Here is a 19,706-nt window from a genome sequence, read left to right on the forward strand (position 1 = left end):
CTTAGCTGCAGGGTTACATGTTCTTGTGGGAATGTAAAACTACCAAAAGAAAACAACAATAACATTGGAGTTCTATCGCATAGTTCTTTTCTACTGCTATGTTAAAAATAATACAACATTCAAAACGTAAATGTTATGCTATGTACATGTGTGTGTTGGTGTATTTATGTACAGAAATATTTTGGTTACATGCTTCTTATGTGGGTAGCAGAGGTTTGAGTCTATGGTGTACTGTGTTCTTATTGTTGGTATATGTGGCTTGTATGGTGCATGTGTTTGATGTGACATAAGCAAGCACACCTGTATTCAGTTTTGAAGAGTTATGGATTGTACACAAATGTGACCTAAATCATTTACAGCATGAACAATCAAAATCAAAGCAGCCAGATCTTTTACCGATTACAGTACTACATTTTTTTCAAAATGGTAAAGTACTATATATTTGATTGTTTACTGTATTGAGCGTACACAAAAATAAAATAAAAATCCTTCTTTGGTGTGCGGTTTTGAACCACTTATTTTAAAATACAACAAACAGTAAAAAAGTGGTACAGCCTTATATGTATTCTAACAGAAATTAAAAAAAGATAGGCCTATAGAACTATAACCTAAAATAGAGGATATGGATGGTCCTATTTGTCCTGGGGCTCATAAACACACTTTCCCCAGGGGCAACCAACAGAGTGCATCTTGCAAACAGCACATAGCTCAGGAAAAAGGAAGCACGCTTACAACTGTATTGACAGAATGCAATCAAACCGTTATCTTGCAGCACCAGCAGAAAGGATACTTCCCTCGAAGGAAACCCAAACAACCCAGCAATCGGCTCCAAATCCTCAAAGACTGACATTGTTAAAACTAGTCTGATTTATTCATCACTGCACTGGAAGTTAGTGTTAGTAGAATTAAACATTCACATCCAACCATTCATTAGCCATACGTGACTGAGATGGTTAAGCAAGTTCTGAGAAATCTAGCTTGAGACAATCCTCACATCCTAAGGAACTGTCAACTATTTTAGGCATGTAGATAAGCCAGGAGCAGAGAAAAATGACTGTTTAGAAAATTCCCAGCTGTTTTCCTGATATGTTACTGGAATAATACAAACTATTGCTATTCTCTACTACTGTATATGAAAACTACTATGCACGCCTGGTATTTATCAGATCAGCGTGCCCATCTCAATTTGCGTCTAAAAAACGACCACATGCCAATCTAAAATGGAAAGAGGTTAACCTTGTTGATCCATATCTAAAATACCTTTATGTTGCCAATAAATATTACTATCAATATCAAATCTTAATGCTTTATGAGGAAAGTAAGTGATTTCCAGTTTCAAAAAATCACCCTCTAAAAACAGCAGCAATTTCTATTGCATGTTATTCAAATGAAAAAAAAAAAAAAAATTCAACCATGACCTAAAGAGAGAATCCAACAGCTAAATAAATAATAAAAGCAACACGAAGCACTAAAAAAAAGAAATAAAAATACTGCACATGAAATGAAGGTTGGGTGACGTACAAACACAACATAAAAACAGCCACTTTCACAATAAATTAATTGCAGCTGTGTTTGACATTATCTCCCATATTACAAAAGCAGGAATACTTCAAGTGTCGTGACACAAATATTTTTTACAGTATGCAAGAATGACTCCCTGCAAGGCTTAGTCGTTATGTCCTTTTTACAACGCCCACATGGTGAAAATTGAGACTATTGTGTATAAAGGGAATTTCCAAAGGACCTTTTTAAAAAACAAAAAAGAGCCGAGAAAGGGGCCTACACAGTGATACATGGATTTCATAAAACCATGAAAGTAAACATAGATTTGGCCAAGTACTCTACAGGTCCTTCCTGGTTTTCTTGTGGTACCGACAAAAAATGTATGAACTCTATAACAATCATCATCATAATTACCAACAGGACAGTTACCGACTGTGTATGAATGAATGAATGGGCGTGCCTGCGAAATACCACATCCATCCACAAAATTCCAGCCACAGGATTGGGGGGAAAAAAAAACAAAAAAAACACCACACACCACCACTCAGGGTTATTTAAAACTTTGCTTAGGGTCTTGCAAGTAGGGACAATATTTAATGTTGTATATTTAACTATTTTGTTAAATCAGATACAGTATGTTATGATTGTGCATACTGTAGCATTTCTTTAATTATGGTTTATCTATAGTTATGCCTAGCCTCGTTCCTAAGCAGGGTGGGCAGTGCAACCTTGTGATCACAGCCATGTAACGATAGTGTGTGGGTTCAAACCTGGCATGTATGGGTTTGAATCTTGAGCTCAGCTGTATTTATGACCTTGTTCTTTATACAGTAGTTCATTGTCAATTCTAGCTGTAAGAATGGATAGATGCAAGACAGGGCTAGAAATGAAATACTTCACCCTGGGCACATATCTAAAGCTAAACAATCATAACACAGCTTTCCCAGGGGTTTTCTGGGGAAACAGGATGCGAGTTACAATAACATTCATACAGTATGCACTTAGATCCTATAAAGTGAGCATTAGTTCATCAATGAAAAAAAGCAGTAAGCTTGTACTCCTATGGAACTGGTTAGAAAAAGTTATTTTATTCCCAAACCATTGTTGGGGATCACAAAACATACTTATCTTTTCTATAACAGATATGCAATTGAGGTGTGTTACTGTGTAAGAGTATAAAATGTATTAACATTGAGCAAAACATTCCTGACAGCCCAAGAAAACCTCCTCAGAATCAGAAAAACACAAAGGATAAAAGAGTTTACCCAATGTAGACGTTCAAGGAAATCCAGGAAACCGGACCCTTCCTCTGTCAACCAACACAAAATCCTGTTAGAGCAAGCCGTTCACAGCTGATCTGTCCTGGGCCGACTACTAATTCACTGATACCGACGACAAACATTTGAGCAGCTGTTTAATTAAGCGATGCACCCTTTGAGCTGTAACATGGGGTTAATATATTGGACTGCTTCGTAAACTGTTTAACCTCTTCTGTTGACCTTTTTTGGGTGAAGTGGAAACTGTACAGGAACCAAACAGAACTAGGATCAGGCAACTGGTGGACCACAGTCTCAAAAAAGCACTCACCACCACATTTGGTTGCTGTAGTTTGGATGATCTGTTTCTACTAAATAAAAACCTTAACATTTTGGAACAGACTACTACAGCATTATCGTACTTCAGATTTACAAACATAATTAAATCCTCCGATCAGCTTTTTTTGTAATTCTGGGCATTGCAATGAACTAAGGGCATTAATTTCCACTGCCAGTGTTGTATTTTATATTTCTTTTGACATTCACTTTATTGTCACCATTTCCACCAGACAGCTTTAAATAAAAGTTTTGTTTTTCCCTTTTACTAACCCATCAGTTTACTTGCAATCTGAGCCCAAACTACGTGAAAAACTACACAGGAACCAATTACAATCTACTAGAAACTAATAGCCTTATTGACTTCCGCTTAAACATTTTTACTCCAAAAATAGCCCTTTATAGCCCTTTGGCTTGTGTGTGTGTAACACCAAATCACACACTTACTTTGGTTTTCTTTGGTGGTAAATTACTGCCAAACCCCACCCTCCCCTGTGCAGGAAATCGTGGTTGTGTACAGCTGCACCCAATAACTCTACAGTTAGCAAACTGAAATCTACAGGAAACCACCAGCATACCACAGTGTGCCTTGTGGCTGACCTGTACTTTATAACTAGTAGATATTTAGCCATGACAAGCACCCATTTCTGCTGTTCCCTTACCTGCAGGCACATGTGACATAGGGATCACATTTCATTTCTATGTCCTGCCAAGGACATTGCTATACCTGGCACATGTATTGCACTGCATGGCCTCAAGATACTGCACTGTTCTTCCTGTACCGCACTTCCAGCAGTAGCTATATTAGTAACTATTATGCCACAGGGACATCCCTCGACCTTCCTCATTTAGTGCTTTATGAAAAAAACAGATTATGTAAAGTGTGAAGATGGGCCAAACTATGCACAGGGAAAATAATCCAGATGAAACATGAAGGCACCAATAATATTTATAGTGTTAACACATTAAAGGCTAAAGGGACAAGACAACAAATCCCTACCCCCTGCCCCCACCCCCCAAATTCCAAATTAGACTATATATTTAAAAAAAAAAAAAATGAAATGTACACAAACTATCCATGGCAATGACGTTGGTCAACATTCTTGTTTAAAACAATACATTTTCAGGAACTGACGCTGATCCTGTTTGAGAATTCTCTTCTGTGAAATGGCTGCAGTAATGTTAACCAATTGTGGAATTTGGAGTGTCCAGCTTTTACATGTATTTCTATAAAAGAAAAGGCAATATCTCATTTTTGTTATTAAAATAGGTACCGTAATTTAGAAAGTCTACAAAAAAAAACGTTCGTCTGCCCAAGGAATAATCTTTCACAGTACGATTATATTACAAATAGTACACTGTCACCCATTCAGAAGGATCTGGGAATCTGGCAATCCATCATTTCCAGGGTGTAAAAGGTGAAACTTCCATATCGGAACAATGGAAGGCAGCGAAGGTCACAGACAACATTCAGTGTTGAGACTTCCACATAGCCTTGCAGCTTCCTTAGAAACATTTCAACATTAAAACGACATCAGAAAGCTCCAAGAATGTTTTTCTAATAAATTATTCATTTCCCCAGTTCCTGCATACCCACTAAAAGCCGAGTTGAAGGCCAAACAAGTTATAAAAAGGCCCAACATGGTTACAATTGGAGCTTTGAGGTCTCAACCCTTCTAATCTCCCAGTCTTGTCTTCTGATAGATAAGCACACCAATTATAGAATTACAAAATTCTATACGAATAGCCTTAGACAGTAGGATTATGATTTCCATCAGAGATATGTTCAGTTTGTAATGACGACAAGGCAAACAGCCATGAACATCAGATTATAGCATATTTTTTTTCTCTTATCCTGTAGCTTTGCCTAACATGTTGACAAACTGAAATAGAAATGTAACCATTAACGTATGGGTATTTCCCTCCTAAAAAGGCCAGAAACCTGAATATTGTATACCAAAGCTGCTTTCTGAGCCAGATGCAGTCATGGGCTGCCCCAGAGAGCAAAAAAAGACTGCGCTCACAGATCAACGTCATTTTTCCTTGAAGTCTGCTGCAATCAAGGACGCAGTGACCTTGAAGGTTAATGGTCACATTGCCAACATTTTGAAACTCCTTCGGCTCAGAGACAGGTTGACCTGTCTGAGGTCGAGGATCGGTCTGAGACCACCATCTCACTTGTGCCTTAGGAAGTACATGGAGTAGAACGTTTCCCCCCATCTCAAAAGGGTCTATCATGCGAACAGCCTGGTTTTGTAGCAGAGCTGCTACCTCCTGAGACACCACAGCTGCATCCTGTGGGTCCTTGACTGAAGTTGTAGTCACACCCCAAAAGGGAGGGGGGCCGTGTTTTAACTGAGTGAATAGTCGGTCTGAACGGTAGTAAGCACCCAGGTGTCTTGTGCACTGACGGCAATAGTCCAGATGGCTCCCCAAGAAGGGGCCCTTGGCCCGTGGCAGCAAATTCCTAGAGCTGCTGCTTAGTCTGCGACTTCTGTCTGTGCACAGGGCGGTGGAACCTATTAAAGCTTCCACAGCAAGCAGCTGCGGGCTAATCCCGAACCTCACCTCTGGCAGCAGGCGCAGTTGGCTGTGCCAGTAATTGAAGCTGCTGGAGCCTGAGGTGCCAGTTTGCCACTGGTTTACGTACTGGAGGTGGTCAGCTGAGAAGCAGGCGAACCAGCTCCTTAGTGGATTCACGTGCGCTGGGGGGGGTATGGGAGAGGCGGTATGCCAGGGACTGCCTTGTTTGCCCTACTGTAGGCCAGGTCACTTCAATATTGCAGTGGCCCTGTTGATTAACTGTATAAGCTCTGCCGACAGACGGTAAAGCCAGCTCGTGTTCGCCCACCTCAGAGGCGGTGATGGACAGTATGTTCTCCTGTGGCCAATCTGTGCTCGCAGCCCCCAGAGCCATGGGTTGAGGATGCAGCCACCTCTCTACAAGAGGGTGATGGGGAAGAGTGCTGAACAGGAGTAAGGGACGAAGAGCGCTCCTTAGAGCTGTGGGATCGCCTCTTCTATGAAAATAGGGGCACAAAAACTCACAGAAGCTACGATTAGCCAGTGCCTCCTTGGTGTGCTCTGGCCCCAGGCAGGAAGAGCACCTGCCGTCCTCAATAGACAGACTGGTCTGCATGTCTCACAGGGTTAGAACCCAGGCATGATGCAAGGAGCAAGCAACGCAATGTACATATATAGTTGTACAGGTGCTGCCTCAATCTGTTAGATATTGACCTGGTGGGTCAAGACCCAAGCGGGACTGGTTTGGTACCGGGCCAGTACCTGGTCAGTTCGGTACCAGTTTCGTGTATTTAAACACCAGGTCCGTACTGGTTCAAGACCGGTGCGGTACTGGTTCGAAACCTGGTTGACACCAGGCCGGTTCGGTACAGATTCGTGGCTTTTGCACTGTGTAGGACCGGATCAGTACCGTTTCGGTGACTAGCACCGGGTCGGTACCTAGTCGGAAATGGGACGGTATCGGTTTGGTGACTTTAGCACCGGGTCAGTACGGGTACAGTCCGGTAACCTCTGTGCTGGTTCGGTACTGGCACAGTACTGGGTCCGGAGCGGTGACCTTGGTACCAGTTCGGTACGGGTCCAATGGTTCGCAGCCACCACAGTAGGCAACGTAAAACCACTCAGTCAGTACCACACACACGAGACTGAGGGAAGCCTGCTTTTCAGAATGGACTAACAGCCTTTGTAATGGTGATGCTAAAATCTGTCACCAAAACAGCATCAAGATACTGTGGTTGAAATTGCAAACAACCGAAGCGAGTATCTAAGTCCTGCTCTTACTGCATGTGTGCTTTGAGCACCACGTTGCAGACAGGCATGCACTTGGTATCTGTAAAAAAAAAAAAAATCAATAAAATTAATTTATATATATATATATATATATATATATATATATATATATATATATATATATAAACACACAAAGTGAAAACACTTTCTCAACAAAACACAGTCATTGAACAATAACATAAATAATATAAAACATCTCGTATGCAAAAACGAGAATTCAAATAAGCTCCAGCCGGAGCTATGCGGCCTGGGGGGAGAACACAAAGTCAGCCGACTTACATTGCTTGATACCTGAGAAGAAGCGACTCAAGCCGCTGGCTTCACGCGGAGCACAAGGCCGCAGCGGAACATAACAAGCAACAGGCTTTAATGCACACAAAATGCGTAATTAGTAAAAACTATTACAGCGATTTGTTCAAATATCATAGAATTTGTGTAAAAAACACAATAAAATGAGAAATATACAGATATAAGAAACAATGTACTGAACAAGGCTCTCCGGCAAGGTCAGTCTTGAAAGGAAAAATGGCGCCGAGATCTGTGAGCGCAGTATTTTTGTGCCCCCGGGGGCGGCCATGACTGTGTCACTGACTCAGAGCAGCTTTGGTATACAATATTCAGATTTCGGGTCTCATCTTCAATAATGTGACATTACAAGTTAATCATTTACCAAACAAATCATAAGTTTAAGAGAGCATTAAAGTCAAGGAGCTTTAATTATTAGTGTATGTACCATTTTTTTTTTTATAAAAACATTCATTTGACCAACTTTTTATCACCTTTAAAAAGACACACTTTAACAAAGTAGTACAATCCAAATTGTTTAAAAGCAAGAGTAATGTAACTTACAGTAACTGCGCTGCACCTAACTGGTTTGCAGCCAAGTTCATGTTCTAATAACATTTACACTCTGCATATGTAAGCCATTTCATACAAATTAAGGATTAGATGGACTTTCTAAAGAAAACATATCCATGCTATTAAAAAAAAAAAAAAAGTATTCCCCTTGCTCCTGTGCTGAATCACTGTCTATGACAGATTGAGACAGATATACTGTAGAACCAGCCGTGGCTAGAACAACTTAAACTTTGCTTAGCAATAGGCGTGCTTCCTGGAATGTGACAACTTTGTATGTTGTTTCAATACAGGGTTATAACATTCCTGCTGCCAGATACTGATTGGGTCAAATGTACAATTTGTGATTTTACCCTTAACTTTCTGTGCTTTTAAAAAGGTGGGAGTGATGAAGTTTCTTGAGACCTAGTTGGGTAAAACAAAACCTGGGCAAAGACAATAGTCAGTCAAGCACATACTGTATTGCCAAGACAGGTATTGCCAAGACAGGTGCCAGGTAGTGATCAACACCAAAGGACCATGTCTAAAAAAAATTAAAAACACACAAAAAAAACACAACACTTGAACATATTGAAATACTGTAAATGGTTACTACATTTGCATGTAATGCAATATTTGTGACCACACCTGTATGTACTGTATAGAAAACCACAGACCCTTATGCAAACACACAATCACTGCTGATGTGAAAGCTGGCACATTCTCAATTTATTTAAAACAGCCTAAACATTTCAGCTTCAGTTGCCGTGTAAATGAGGGACGGGATAAAAAAAAATGAAATAATCAAATCCAGGCATTGCCAGGCCCCCCAAAATAGTTTTCAACAACTTGAAAGTTAAAGTGTTAAAGACGTAATTCAGCTATGCTGACATCACCTTGTTTTCATTATAAAGAGGCCAAAGGTGCAACTTCCATACCAAACGACATTCCAGTTTATCCACAGGCAATATTATGAAAAGCCATGACATAAAACAGGTAAGAGACATACAATATCTAACATCTGTGTTTAATAAAACACTGATATTGATGCTGTTTGAATTGAATTGCTAGAAGCCTGCAGATGTGCACCCTTTACAAACAAGTAAATCTTACTCATTTCCAGACCACCTTCCAAGCGCATAGCCAATCGCAGAGGGGGTCAAAGTTGTACCTTCTGGCCCACAAACAAAGGGAGTGCAAACCATCATGGTACATGAAGACAGAGATGCTTTTGTTGATGTGAACCAGCAAATAAAAAGAACAAAAAAAAGTGTTTAAAATCGTAGCCAAATATTTAAAAATACAGGTAAATTAATAAACAGCACACATTCAGGAAACCTTTTTAGATTAGTACGCCATCAAGCCAGGGTACTCCAGCCTCACAAGACATCTGAATCCGGCTGAGAGCCAAGGCGAGCCAGGGGCGGGGTTAAGGATTTTCGTCATTACGTTTCATCACTCAATACACTCCAGAAAGAAAAACAACAAACACGGCGTGCAGAGTGTGAGAAGAGAAAAGTACAGCGTTGGGACGCTGAGAAACTGCAGGCTTTGGTTTCTCTGTGGGCAGATCGTAGTGTTCAGGAAGATCTGCGTCATGCGTCAGTGTGGCAATGTGCCCCGCCCCTGTGTGCATATTATGTGTTGTATGTTGCGTGCGTGTGTTAATGTTGGTGTATAGTCATTGGTACACGGGATATAAACGGGTCTGTTTCACGTGTGAATTAAAATGTGTAGATTTGTATTTAGGCACGAGGAGGGCACAAATCACTTCACGTGCTGGTTAAATGTAATATGTAAGCACGGGGTTGCACAGAATTAATTCACGTGCTGGGATTCAAGTGAATAATTAATTAGTAATTGAATCCCAGCACAACAGTATATATAGAGACACATAGCATTCACTCAGGGTTGGGTGTTCGGTGAGTGGAGAACGGGACTGGAGACGGAGGTAATTGTAAATTGTAAAAGCGTAAATATAAGAGTATCTGCTCACCGTGTTTTGTTCGTCTGTCTGTGCACTGTTTAGTCCGTTTTGTTCGTCTATTTATTTTGGCCTCAAGTGCCGTGCCCTGTGTTTTGTATGTTCAAACCGTTTATTTTTTGTTCTGTTTATTAAATGCTGAGCGAAAGCATTCGCTCAGCTTCACCAAACCACACCTCTCTGTCTGTTTATTTCCTGCTTCTGGTCTGACGCCACCCACTCCGGCCGTCTTTGTGACAGTCAGAAATGAGAAAGTTTGAAGCAAAAGGATATAAACCGCAGGTACTGTATACTTAACTCACACTCTCAAAATTCTACCAAATTTCTCATCCTTAACCTTAATTATATTAATATAAAAGAAAAAAAAATAGGAAAATAAAACAATTCTAAACTTATTTACAAAAATAGTCAAACAAAATACTCTACAGCTGTACTATACATACAACTATGGCTCTCGTTGCGCTCATGCAGCTTATTTTTATTTTTTTAAAGAATCCAAACAAAAAACAACTAGAACACACAACAACTATCCTTAAAACAGGATATCTCTGGCAAATCATATTTTTTCAAACCTTTTCCCCCTTTCAACAGAACTAACTGAACTATAGTAAGTTGATATAATCAGTAAAATTTGTGGATTATAAAGACATTCCTAAAAGTATTTACAAAATATAGCGATACAAGACACAGCAGTACCGTTGGTCTATTAATTTTTGAACACCATTTGTTTGTGCATCTTTTAGCAAACTGAGTTAATTAATAACAATAATTAACAACAACAACAACAACTGTCTTTCGTTACATGTGACCGTCAGTAGCATGGCACAGCTCTGCAGTAGAACAACCACCCAGGCTCTCCTTAACCGCACTGTGAGGGCTCGGTACGGCCCCGGCACAGCTCAGTTGTACAGAGGAAAAGAGGCATTAAAATGCAATCTTTAACATTAACCCCCTCCAATTAAAACAACACTTACCGGATTAGCCAAACCCTATACTTGAAGCTAAATTCACAGCCTGCACTCAACAGTGACTTCAGTAGGCCATATTTCTAACAGAGTTTTGTTTGAGAACAGGAGGCAAATATACAAATGTCCCTGTACTTTTCTGTTCAGCCTTTCTAACATGGCTCCTGCTACTTTTGACAGTTTATGTAAAACTAAAAATCACAGTTCATGAACTACAGTTGTAGTTCCGCACTAATAAATCTGTGTTTCCAATGTAGGTGATAATCAAATAGATGTAGGGTATATGCCAATGAGCCTTGCTATAAAACAATATACAGCCATGAGATGCCCTGAATGGGTCAGTCACAATAGCTAAGAAGGCTGGTTAACTAGTTTGGCTACAGCAGTTCCCTCTTTCACAAAGCACTACATGTACAGTCGTCTTTGTGTTTTGAGGACTGCTCTATCATCATGACCTCCGTGTCCAATTCAGAAGTTACACGGTTGAGTGAGTGTTACTCATCCCATGCACTCACGGTCTTGGAATGAAAGGGGACAAGATGTGGTTTTGGGCAAAACTAGTTGCATTCCATGAGAACAAACAACATCCAATAGGATCTAAACATTTTGCTCTGTCACAGGACAAACCAAGTTCTCATGAATTTTACCCATTAATGCTTTAAGGCATTGTCTCATCAGGCCAACCTTTGGTGGCATTAAATATATATATATATATATATATAAAAAAAAAAAAAGTTAGTTACATGCTTTACTTTTTCCACATCAACCTCATTAGTTTTTGTTTTTAATTTAGGATTTAGAAACATGTAAATTTGATAAAATGTAGGTAGAGAGATTACACTGGGGCGGGTTTTATTCTCAGTCAATCTGGCGCTTCATTGGTGCACTTGGTGTTCATGCTGTAGTGGGCGTGGTATGGTTCAGTCCACACGGAGCAAGAAAATCGTTTTCTGACGTTTGTTATATATTTGTAATAAAATTGCATCTCTAAACAAAGGAACGAGGCAAAGCCACGTTTGGAATTATTTTGAGGAACCAGATGAGAAAACCATGGCCCAATATTGCTGTACCACAAAAACAGTTCAATGCTTCATCATGTGAAATTCACATTTACTGTGGATGGAGTTACTGAATACAGTAAAAAAGCAAACATCCAAGGATTTCCTGTTTGTGGCACCGATCCATGAACAGTAGCGTTAATATAACAATGTATTGAAATCTGTGTATTTGATAGATCCTGTAACATATGTAAGCTGTTTTTTTTCTTCTTATTATTATTATTCTTGGTTTTGTTTTGTTCTTTGAATATAATATAATGTAAAAAAAAATCAATAGCGCAGTACAAATACAGTACAAGTACAAAAAGAGACATTTACGAAGATAAAAATAATACAAATATTTTTAAAAAACCAAATTCCCAATAGGCTTCTTTTTCTTTTTTTTTTGGTATTACATACAGGACAGCCGCTATAAGATCATTCTCTTTATTAAAAATGTGCACGGATGAATAAATTAACCAATCAAAAATTTTAATCAAGTGACAGCCTTAATTTAAATATATACTTTGGTGTTTAAGTGTATTTATTTTTTTACTTTATAGTTAAGTCTTTGCGGTGTTAAATTGTTATTTGCTTATTTAGGGGTTATATGCTTGGAAAATACTAACCAGGGCTGTCAGTATACATCAGAACGCAATATAAAATACAAAAAGCACATCCCTAGTGTATCCCCTTTCCTAATTCATTTTCTAAAGTCCATTACCGAGCACTATAAAACTCATATCCTTCAGTTCCACCCAACACAAACAGTACAGTCAGCACAATTGTCAGACCTTCTCCCCTTACACAACTAGAACACCTATTTATTTTAAGATGGACATTGATCTACCAATATAAAAGTTGCACACCTTCATAATCCTATTGTCCTTAAATTGGAAAAAGGTACAATGGAGAATGTTCGAGATCTTCTTTTGGACTGAAGGACAGGAGGGCAAAAGTACATCCTCACTGAGCTTCAGTAGTTTTGTAATTAACTTCATTATAATAAGGGCAGGGTTTAGTTTACTCGTTGCATTACTTTTTCAGCAGAGGCATTGCAACATTTATTTACTGATGGAAAGTAAATGTATCACGTCACTGTAAGGTCTTTATCTTTTTTTTTATTGCTAAACTGCCATATTATTAGCAGCAATTTGTGTGGCTATGGCAAATGCACTGCTCATTTCTACACCTCTTCATTACACTGCTACATCTACACACCAGGAATTCGTTATTTTAGGGGTGTGTCAATTTCATCTGAGAATGGGCTTGGCTCCTAAAATGTTATATTGTAATCTAAATAATACTTAAGAAATAGAAACTAACTGGTGTCTGGAAGGAAATACCGAATACAATCAGGGTTCTATTGCAATTAGAAACCTGTGCCTATTGTTATTTTAAACAATAAAGGCATTCAGTGTTTTGCTAATATTCTTCTTGCTGAGCTCTACTAAATAGTGGCCAAACATATGGTACATTATGATCAGTTTATTATCAAAGTGCTAATACCAAACCACAGATTGTGGTTTCCACAAGCTTTGTAATAAACCTGTAGTGAAAAGGAATTCAAATCTTTTTCAAATGAAAAATACAACCAAACTACTGTGCTACTAAAAGAAAAAAAAAAAAAAAATCAAATGGATTAGTAAAGTTGTTTACGGTACACTCTTGGATTTGTAACTCGGGTGACTTTTGCAACTCATCCCATTTATAATGTCACATTATATTCTACCACTTCTAAGCCCTCATCTGCAGATCATTATCAATGGTAATCATACATTTTCATCTTAAGTTCAATGTGGTATATGCAAAATATTGAAGACATATGCAGCTCACTGAGGGGGTTACATTCTTGTTTGGTCACAATCAATCATTGAATTCAAGCTAATTCCATATACTTCTTGAGTAATTACTATTCAGGTTTACCATAGGTTTGATGCCTTTTTATTAAAACCAGATGTAGCTAAATATGATGAAGTACTTCACACGTTATTTTCTTTGGGGGGGGGGGGGGGGGGGGGGGGCTGTAAATTTATATGCTTCTATTTGTGACTTGAGTTTTGTTTTCAGAACAAACTTCAACTTAACGGGTCTTGCCAAGAAAAAGAACATGATTTACTTGGCACATGAAAACATCTCTGTTTTTGAAAAATTCCTCCCTCTAGGTTTAAGTCTCTTCCATGGAATTGTGAAGCCCAAAGGAAGGCACATTCACCGCAGTAAGCCTCCTTCTTTCCCTGTTTATAATTTATGTGCCAGAGCGAGATATTTCAAAAGGGTCTGCTGAGAACAAGGGGGCTCATATTCTAATGTGCATACAAAGCCTAGATCACAAAGATTAAGTGGCACCTTCACATTTTTAATTTACTGAAGGGAACAGAACAAAAACGACCACTCCCACCTTTTCCCTGCCATTGTTCTCCATGAATAAGCAATAAGGGTCCAGTTATCACGTTTGCAGCTTAAAGGAGGGAGAATGTTTGAAACTCAATCTTAAAACTATTTGATGCCCGGCACTGTAGATGATGCAATTCAAGCTACAAATATGTTTGAGCCCTAGTTTATTTCAGGCAACTCAAATGCCAGAGCCAATTCATATTTTATAGACCACTATTACATTTCTGTCATTTCTCCATAATCTGTTCTTTTCAGGATTAGGTGTTTTGAACCAGTCATCTTTTTCTCCAGTCATAAAATATATATTTATATTGCATACATTTACCCAGTCAAATAGGTTCAGATTCAGATGGCCATTCTTTGACTGCATGCACAGTCACAGGCACACCAACATTGTTTGCAGAACAACAGCATAGCAACAGTACTATACACAAACAAAAGGCTTCCAGACCTTACCTTGCAACTGTTTAAATCTTCCTTCCAACTGGTTGTAATTAAATGGTACCTGAGCTGTGAAGCTAGGTTCAGGGCTAGGGCTAGGGCTGGGGCCGGGGGATAAGGGTCCAGGCATGCTGGATGCTCTCTGTAATTCCATTTGCTTCCAAATAAACAATTAAAATGCCTTCAACTCATAAAAAGGGTAGGGAAGCAACCCAATGCACAGTTCTCAGGCCTCCCAAACAACAACAAAAAAATAGTAGTAGCAGTAAAACAGAAGAAAAGGAGAAAAGCTGGAACCAGCTCCAGTCCAGTGCAAAGCTGAAGAAACAAGCAATGTAGACTGATGGTAGTGTGTGTCTGTAAGGGGTTCAGCCTCCTCAGCAGTAGACCAGCATGATTGTTCTGCCTCCTCCTCCCATTCAAACAACAAGAGCTGGAGCAGCAAAGTTTCTTTGGATCCACCACGATGTTACAAAGTCCTGCCCGGCAAGTAACTGAACAGCCTTCCCTTCTGAACTAAATCCCTTCAAACACAGCACACCTTTCACAAACCTCCTTTTTCAGTTAAGGTTGTAAGGTTGTAATTTAATCAGTAGCAGTGTATTTAGTGGTGATGTCACTGCTTCATTACCATAAGGGTAGGAGGCGGTGGGCTATACCATGTTGGGAGGGAGGGGTTCGCCAGGATGTCCACCACTTCCTTGAATTGTTGTTGTAGAAACAAATAAGAAAACACACTTTTTGTAGTGCCTTTTTATCTAAATCTGCCTTTTGTCCACAAATACAGAGCTGAAGAAACAGAGAAGGCATTTTCTCTGTGCAGAGAAATGTTCTGCAGGAATATGTACTCGCTGAAATAAGTGGTTTCTCCTCATACAATCGCTTGTTAAGAGCCTCATGTAACAGAAAAGTCTCAGATTACTATCACAAGAAAACAGTGCTCATCTCTCTGGATGTCCTTGGGTGAAGCTGTAGTTTTACCTCAAAGCATACAGCTGATTTTGTAGCACTAATGTTACTCAGTTAAAAATGAAAGTTATGCTTAGAACTAATCTCTTAAAAGGAACAACACAGCAATTGTAGAAGTAAAAAACATATTTTACACATATTGTCTGTATGCAAATTATAAAATTTACTTTACGATTCATTTAATGTTTATCTAATTTATTTGTGTATTTTGATTTTCTGGTTTTATTATGCCTTGGGATCATTAATGATGGCAAGTTAGAAGTATGTTTTTTATAATTATTTTGCTAGTATTATTATTATTATTATTAAAACATTTGCATACAAAGCATGGCAAAGACACATCATTATATGTTCATAGTTTACATTTAACAAGATTGATTCTAACAGTCAGTGAAACATTTAGAGGATTTGTTTAATTAAAAGATTAATTATCCAGAAACCAAGCCCAGTCTAATAACAGATCTACTGAATTACTTTTTACAAAACTATACAAATATTAAAAATCAGTTGATGAAGCTGAAAACATGTTGTGCAATATAAAAAAAAATGATACTTATAAAAAAAAAAAACAGAAAAAAAACACAGTATTATTTGCTTCTTAAGAACTTGGTTTGACACTACAGAAGCTGATAAATTGGTTTGATGAATTTTCTTTATGAACGAGTTCCTTTTTTATACTCCAATTTGTGTGTGGCTCCCATCCATTCTGGTTCTTATCTATAGTTGGGGTTTGGGCATTTAGTCTTTCAAAAACAGCATTCACTTTCGACAGTGTTTCTAACATGCAACAACCCCTTGTATAAAGGGTGGGCATTTGTTTGGATGAATATTGTGGTCACGTACCAGATCACAAGGCGTCCTTGCGCATCTTTCCCTGAGGGTATTTTTCTATTCAATGGGGATGCTGTGAAAGTTATCAATCCAAGGCAAATTTAGCCAAAAAAGCAAATTGTAAGCACATTTGCTAAAATCAGATAGATACTGTTTTGTATGACACTTATTACTAGGTCAAGATAAACCAGGACATTCTGAAATATTTATTTATTTATTTTCTCTTCATACAATATACACTTCTGGGATGCAGTCTGGCAAACGAGGTCATTTGTTATCCATTTTACCACTGAATAAACAACATCTCATCTTCAAATACATGACCTAAAACCAGGGACTTATCTGAAGCAGCAGAAAGGAGCAACAACTGGCTGTAGTTGAGACGGAAAGATTCTGGCTGGGGATCTCAAGCACAATAGAAAGAAAGCAACGCTGATGTACGGGTAAGTACGCTGGGCTGAGATGAGTGGGGGACGGAGGGGGGTGATGCTGGGATGCCAGAATCACTGTCGAGCCCTCTTGAGGTGTCGTGGGCTAGTCGACGAATCACCAAGGACGGAAGGTGTCCACTTGAAGACCCCAGAGATGTACCCTACTTAGCTCAATCCAAACGGTTGTCATGCTGATGTGCTGGGTAGACCGCACTGTGGTTGATCCCTGGAGCAAGCATCGCAGCCGTTGTGTGTGCTGATGCGCTGGGGAGGCAAAATAAGCTGATCCCTGGAGCCAGCATTACACTTCAGCCATCAACACCAGGCAGAAGGATATTTACATCATCAGATGGAAAGAAACGCAAACGGATAGAGATGCAGATGGATCACATTAGTTTACTGTAAAGCTACATCTTAGTTGGTGCTTATCTTGGCAAGAGCCGAGTTCCAATCAGCATTAAGTTTTAACATCTACTCTCATTTAATGGAAATCATCACTGATGCCAGGTCGCTTTCCATTGCCATGTCTTACATCTTTGTGTCCTGTCTGCTTGAGCTGGTCCAGTAAGAACTAATATGATTGGCTGTTGTGGGACATGTGATGGATGCTGGCTACTGTATAATGCACTGTATTCAATACGATGTGATTGGATCCTGGAGGACTAAACAGAAATTTCAAACCAGAGGTTAATGTCGAACCTTTTTTTTTTTTTTTTTGAGAAATTCAAATAAAACAAATTTATAAACAGCTATAATATACCGATTTACCCTCAGAAGCTTAGGATTAGTAGCGGACATTGTAATAGTTCAGCTGACTAACCCAAAAACTGCAGACCAAGGTGCCAACTATGACAAGGGTCAACTAAATGTGCAGACAAAGCTATTTAGCAGATACTAGGCTTGTCATCTTTTTACTAATGGAGCACTAAGAATGGAGACAGCTGTGCAGAGGTCTCCCTGCTGGCCGCCTGTGTATTCCATACAAATGATTCTTAAGCGATTGTGAAATATCACAGGATTCTGCTCGTACTTGCTAAACATTCTTTGTACAAACTCCTTAGTCAGATGACCTGTTTTCAAAAGGAGTCTGGTTTCTGTATTCCTAAACAAAATAAAATTATAGAAAAACAAAGTCCAAATATGTACAGTATATTTGGTTTCATTTATTAAAACACATTGAGAAACTCAAAATGATTTCAATGTCAAAACACTTCTTAATTATTAAAGCTTTCTACTGGCCTTGTAGAATGTGTCACTAGCGTTCCATTAGACAATGCCCAAGCAAGTGCTATTTACCTCATCTGTTATTTCTGGATCACATTTTTACAATACAGTAAGCAGATCATTAGACACATTCTAGTTAGTGTATGCACTGGTTTCCGAGAAGTCAGATCACCATGTTTATAACGGTTCTATATACGCACATCCCATTTTCATATACTGTATTCAGTGAGATAGTCACGGAATGAAGGAATCAAGACTGTAAAAAAAAATGCCTCCAAAAAAATGGGGCCACATTAACCACATTTTTAGACCTACTTTTTATTGAACTGCAGTATTTTTCCTTACCCATTATGTTAAATAATATATGCTGCGATTTTAGATTCTAGACTTAAGGCCCATTTACACCAGACGCGATGCGATAATCCAATGGTTAAAGAAAGAAGGAGGTTCCCAGTTAAAATCCCGACTCACTCACTGTGTGACCCTGAGCAAGTCACTTAACCTCCTTGTGCTCCGTCTTCCTGGTGAGACGTTGTTGTAAGTGACTCTGCAGCTGATGCACAGTTCACACACCCTAGTCTCTGTAAGTTGCCTTGGATAAAGGCGTCTGCTAAATAAACAAATAAAAATAAAATAATAATGAAATCGAACATTCCATGAAATTAAAAACATGTCTGTGTTGTTGCTTCTAAAAGTTACTGATATATGCGTCTGTGAACAAATACAGGGTGAGGATGCAGAGATCAAGAGTAACCTGCTTTGTTAATGTATTTTATACATATTATTTTGTTTTAAATCAGTCCTAACTGTAGCTGTCTGTCTTGAGCGAAACTAATCATATTTAACATTACTACGTTGTCCTGTGCTGCTTTTTCAGAATATATATATATATATATTAATCTTTTTACCTTTTAGTTTGGAAGCAATGCACTACCTTTTTCGTTTTTGATTGCTGTCTCAGTCTAAATGCCGCTGGATCGTAGCTTGACGTATGTGATCTAATTAAACACTGCCGGTTGTACAAAATAGTTTGCCACTAGTAGAATGCAAAATTATTGTACACAATCTGCTGCAGTAATTACTGCAGATTTTTATTTATTTATTTATTTATTTATTTATAATTAATTTTGGACACTCGCAAAATGTTCGCTTGCTTAACAATATCAGTTGAGATCTCCGAGGATACTAAACCTGCCCTGGATGCCCAGATCTACCAATCAGTGAGTGGAGCCCAGAGTGGTTATTGGCTGCTGTTAAGTGTAAAATCAATAAATCCTGTCCAGTTTTCTTTCTGAAATTGAAACAAGCTTATAAATTACTATCTGCAGCCGTGGCACACTGGAAGGGACTGCTGCTTTCGTTAGCAGAAGCTGGGCCACGTAATTCATAACTTGTAACCAACAGCAAATTTAAAAAAAAAAATGAGAGTTCGAATCATTTCCATGTGAATAGGCCATAATGTTAATGTAATTTTCAAACCTTGGTTTTTTTTTCTCCTTTGGACAGTGGGGTTGATTTTTTTTCTTTCTTAATTTACCATTATGTTTACACTGGAAATTGATCAGACTTTACACAAAACAAGGCAAAGGCTAGAAGTAACGTATGCAAGCAGTTTTACAGCAAGTACAGCATAAACCAGACTGCGTTGTTGCAAATGAAACTACAGATGGGAGAGAAGTGTCCTG

General features: G+C 38.7%; 1 protein-coding gene across 7 annotated transcripts in view; it reads right to left on the reverse strand.

The window, feature by feature from the left end:
• Positions 1–19,706, reverse strand: part of LOC117411414 (spectrin beta chain, non-erythrocytic 1) — a 130,439-nt gene that overhangs the window by 49,785 nt on the left and 60,948 nt on the right. Inside the window, exon 1 of one of the 7 annotated variants that reach the window (XM_059025514.1) lies at positions 14,582–15,120. The exons of 5 other annotated variants lie outside the window; for them this stretch is intronic. In XM_059025514.1, the coding sequence (XP_058881497.1) occupies positions 14,582–14,720 (139 nt within the window). In that variant the 5' untranslated portion in view covers positions 14,721–15,120. Of the gene's footprint in view, positions 1–14,581; positions 15,121–19,706 lie in introns of those variants that run through there. One more of the 7 variants, XM_059025516.1, reaches the window with a different exon arrangement.

Source organism: Acipenser ruthenus, chromosome 6, assembly GCF_902713425.1.
Source record: "Acipenser ruthenus chromosome 6, fAciRut3.2 maternal haplotype, whole genome shotgun sequence".
Classification (NCBI taxonomy): Eukaryota; Metazoa; Chordata; class Actinopteri; order Acipenseriformes; family Acipenseridae; genus Acipenser; species Acipenser ruthenus.